The sequence below is a fragment of the Arvicola amphibius genome, chromosome 1 (assembly GCF_903992535.2).
Source record: "Arvicola amphibius chromosome 1, mArvAmp1.2, whole genome shotgun sequence".
NCBI lineage: Eukaryota > Metazoa > Chordata > Mammalia > Rodentia > Cricetidae > Arvicola > Arvicola amphibius.
Window position 1 is genome coordinate 200,109,663 of NC_052047.1, and position 4,904 is coordinate 200,114,566.

At 50.6% G+C, this 4,904-nt stretch overlaps 1 protein-coding gene across 1 annotated transcript; it reads left to right on the top strand.

Annotated features, from left to right (window-relative positions):
• Nucleotides 1-890: 890 nt before the first annotated feature.
• Nucleotides 891-4,656, top strand: Nanos1 (nanos C2HC-type zinc finger 1). Its single transcript, XM_038319317.1, has one exon. The coding sequence runs from the start codon at nucleotides 956-958 to the stop codon at nucleotides 1,769-1,771; it is 816 nt and encodes a 271-aa protein (XP_038175245.1). The 5' UTR covers nucleotides 891-955; the 3' UTR covers nucleotides 1,772-4,656.
• Nucleotides 4,657-4,904: the final 248 nt, after the last annotated feature.

Below are 4,904 nucleotides of genomic sequence, written 5' to 3' on the forward strand. Positions count from 1 at the left end.
TACATTTCAATATAAGACCCCAGAAGATGAGCTTCAGGCAAACAGGCCCATGGAAAGAATTTCTGAGTAAACATCTTACTGCCCCCAGTTTCTGAACACCTGTTAAACCTGCTATGATTCTCTACCTTTTACTACCGTGAGCTTCCTCCCTGAGCCTCAAAGTTTGTGGGAAGATTCACCCTGTGGAAAGAGCTCCGGAGCCTTGTGCCAACCGAAGTCACTGGGTCTCTAGTTGGGCTTTGATGGGAGATGGCGCCTAGCTCTGCCTCTCACAGCTTGTCTTGCTGATGACGTTGAAAGGCAAGGGGAAATGGTGGTCTCAGACTTTAACCCCCGGTCCAGCCAACGCTGCAGGTGGATACTTGTATCCCAGTGGTTCCATCGCGATCTGAGTCCACGGCATCTCACTACCCAGCAGAGGAAAACCAAGCTGGGTCACCAGTGGCAGTCCCCACACTGGGGCGAAGGCTAGCCCCAGCCACCGCCCCTCCCGGCCCTCTCCGCAAAGCCACCCCCCACCCACCCCAACACACCCGCCGCCCGCCTCCTCCCTGACTACCACCAATCAGCATCCCGAGCGGCGCTCGCGGAGTCAGGTCGGCAGCCATTGAGCGCCAGGGCCCGAGGCGGCGCCTCGCCCGCCCCCTCGCAGGATGCCAGGCGCCCTGCAGCTGGCGAGGTGGGCGCTGCGCGGTGGGCGCAGGAGGCGCGCGGGGCTGGGGAGGAGCGCGCACCCGCCTCCGCTCCGCCTCCGTCCGGGGGCGCGGGCGCGGTGGCCCCGGCGGAGGATCGCAGGGGGCAGGGCCGAGACAGAGAGGAGGGGCACCGGGGGAAGCGGGAGCGATAAAAGGAGGCAAGGCTGCCCCACCCCGAGGCAGGCCGGTGGGCAGGCTCTTGCGTCCCTTCCGTCCGGCCTGTGCCGGCTGCGGGGAGGCGCGCGGCCCGCTGCCGGCCCATGGAGGCTTTCCCTTGGGCGCCCCGCTCGCCCCGCCGCGCCCGCGCCCCCGCTCCTATGGCGCTCGTGCCCAGCGCCCGCTACATGAGCGCCCCGGGCCCGGTGCACCCGCAGCCCTTCAGCTCCTGGAACGACTACCTGGGGCTCGCCACGCTCATCACCAGAGCTGGAGACCGCAGCTCCCCGCCCTCCTCGTCCCACTGCTCCTCGCACGAAGGGTCCGGGCCCTTGGCGGCGGGGCCCACGCTTGAGCCGCCCGACGACGACGAGGACGACGATGGCGATGAGCCAGGGGCCCGGGACCGCTACCTGGGCGGCGCGCTGGAACTGCGCGCACTAGAGCTGTGCGCCGGCACTGCCGAGGCCGGGCTGCTGGAGGAGCGCTTCGCTGAGCTAAACCCGTTCGCAGGGCGCGCCGCCGCGGTGCTGCTGAGCTGCGCGCCCGCCGCCTCCGCCGCCCGCACGGCCGAGGTGACGACGCGAGAGGTGCCGGGCCCTGCGTGGGCGGCCGAGCCTCGTCTGCACGCGGCCTCGGGGGCGGCCGCCGCACGTCTGCTGAAACCGGAGCTGCAGGTGTGTGTGTTCTGCCGGAACAACAAGGAGGCGGTGGCGCTCTACACCACACACATCCTCAAGGGCCCCGACGGCCGAGTGCTGTGCCCGGTTTTGCGCCGCTACACGTGCCCCTTGTGCGGTGCCAGCGGCGACAACGCACACACCATCAAATATTGCCCGCTTTCCAAAGTGCCACCGCCTGCTGCCCGCCCGCCGCAGCGCAGCACCAGGGACAGCCTGCCCAGCAAGAAGCTGCGCTAGGGCCGGGCTGTGGACACCTGAAGTCATGGTGGCGCCTCCTTTCCCGTGACTCAACTTTGCAAGTGGTCTTCGTTTTGCGGAAGCCGGCGGGACGCAGCAGTCTCCAGTGGAATGGTCGGGTCTCTGACGTTGAAATCTTGAATTTTGTCTCTAGTTTCTAAAGCGCGCATCCAGAACCGTGAGGACTGAACGAGTATGCCACCGGCTTTAAGTGGCGACTGGAGTTGCTTACTGAATACGTCGGCCTATTTTAGGTGCGCATCATTATGAAATTGTCTCTGATTTGGGATGTTTCGTTTCATGAATGGAGGCACTTTATTAGGTCTAGAGTATTTTTTAATAGCCTCTGAACTTTAGTGTGTAAAACTAACCATTTTATGGAATGTCGGCAAATGTCTATTTTATTGTTTGATCCAATTTATTAACTTAAGTTTGTCCTTACTGTTTGCAGGTAAAACAATTCAGTACACGTCCCAGTATTATTTAAGAGGGTGTTCCTCCTCGTGGCTTGTTTCTGTCCTAACTGGGAGGTTTAAAGGCACAATCTGTAGCAGGTAGAATCGTTCTTAACCTTTTATGTATCAGATATTCTACTGAATTAGCAAGTAGCCCTTCCTACCCTTAAAATTAACTGTGCCAAGTCCTAATCATATCATGTTCATATTTGGAAATGGTGCTGTTTAAGAGACTTGTGTGACAGTGACAATATACGAATACATTAATCTCCCCTGTAACTCCTGCTTAGCATTTCCTCTATGCACCATTCCCCGACCTCTCCAATTCTTTATAATGTCTGATGGTAAGATCAGTCAGAAAGGAAAAAACCCAAGAACAGTGTTTTAACTCACCTTGATTGTTCCATTTCAGGCTTCCTAAATAGAAAATGGGAAACTATGAAGCAATAACCTGAGATCCAGAAGGTTGTACTCTGGGCTGTCTGCCTTCAGATATACAGGTGTGCCAAAATAAACACCATTTAAAGGCTCTAATAATTAGGGTTAGATGCAAGTATCATAACCTCCCTGGTTATGATTCCACTCTTACTGGTCTGCTTCCAGAACCTAATCTTGAGGCAAAAGTTCCTAACCCCTTATTTCCAGTAAATCCATCACATTGAATGCTGGACTATGGCATATAACTGCCATCCAGACAGAAGAGGCAAAGATGGAAGTGAATTAAGATAAACTCAGACATAACACTATCTGAAAATACCAGGCAAGAGTTTAAGTATACAAAACTTCCGGTAGTCAGATTAGCTACAGTACTGAGTGTAGGCTTTCATATGTAACAGTTAATTTCGACAACAAACTGTGTACCAGAGAGTGATATAAAAATACTGGATAGCTGTGCACCCTTTTGGTAAAAGGGGGTGGGAGCCACAGGGTGCATCATATCATATACAAGGAGAAGGGGTTGATGGAAAAATATTCTTAGCGAGGAAGAAAATACCTGTTGCAGCTCCACAGAATTGCATATTCCACTCGGCCTGGGCCTAAACTTGTTACTTAACAAAACCATGTAGTTCCTTGTTCTTTTGCTAAAAAATAAACCATTTGTTTTGGGGCAGTTTTTCAAGTTAACATAAATTCACATTCTTTCCCCTAACTGGTCTGTTTTTTAAAAACTGAGCATTCTCAAAGTCAAGATCAAGTCATTCAGCTCCTTAAACTTCACCACATGCCTTGGTGGAACTCCTGAAATTCAAAGAGCACATACCTAATGTCTACATTTATTTTCTGACATCTTACCAAAACCAGGGCTGTTGAGATTTGCATTCCTGTTCAGTGGGCGGTACTAAGGCAACCCCAAAAAATGTGCTCACATTAAGTACCTGTTATACTAAGAAATGGGGAAATGGCTACCAATAAAGTGCTTCTAAGCACAAAGACCTGAGTTCTATCCCCAGCACCCACATAAAAATATGGGAATGGTGATATGCTTATACTCCCAGTGCTGGTGAGGCAGAGGCCAGCCTTGCTAAAACCCTATCTCATGTTAGGTGGTCTCATGAAGACAATCCCTCTGAGGCTAACCTTCACATATGTGCACACTCGTGCAGTTTGGGGTGATTTTTTTTTTTTTTTAAGCTATAGTCTTAACGACAGGGGAAGCAGGCTAGCTCCAGGTTTGGAGAACTCCAGATTCAAAGAAATACCTTGTGTGAACAACAAAACAAAAAATGTGGAATGCGATTGAGGGCACCTCTGACCTCCATGTACTTATACAAAGAACATGTACACACACACAAACATAACCCATACACGGTCTCCACCCTATACTAAGTCAATTTACCAGCTAATTGAAAGTCTTCGATATAAACAAAAAATATTGTTGGTTTTCTAGTGTTAGAGCTCTAGAGGAAATAGACCCCACCACCACCAAACCCTTGGGGAGCCAGATATGAGCCTTTAATCCTAGCACTCCTGAGGCAGAGGGAGGCTAAGTAATCCTTGGAATGCGATGTGACACTTTATAAAGGTTCTGTAAAAATGTTTACAGTAGAAACTCAAGTTTAGGGCTAGAGATACACTCAGTGGTAGAGCACTTGCCTAGAATGCGCAAAACCCTAAATCAATCCCCAGTATTACAGGGAAGTAAAGGAAACTTAAGATGCAAAGTTTAATACGAAACTCTGTGACAAGGTTGGCTTCTAAGAACACACTGTGTATCTGGTTAAACCACAAAAGGTACAGCCCTGTAATAGCTTCTCCAGGAGCACAACAGGCTGTGCTATGCTTTAGCCTGTCTGTCCAAACTTGTTAATTCTAGTGGCTTTTTACTTCCTTGTACTTTATTTTTCCTACAAAATCCTTTTCAGAAGTTAAATAGCTTTGATTAGAACTTTTGTCAGATATATTAAACCAAAACCATGTATTTCAAAACTATCAGAAATGTATTTCAGATTAATTTTGTTGTCTTAAGCGTCTGGTAAGAACATTCCCTCCAGTGTCTCGTAGTTCTATTATAACAGCCGAAATGTCTTTGGGGAAAATACAACAGATGGAAGTACAGTTCTTGAGACTGCGTCTCACCAGCCAAAGCTGACCTGGAAAATTCAGTATCCTTCTGCCTCACCCAAAGTTCTGAGATTACATGTCATGTGGTACTGGTGGTTACTGACTATATCCCACAC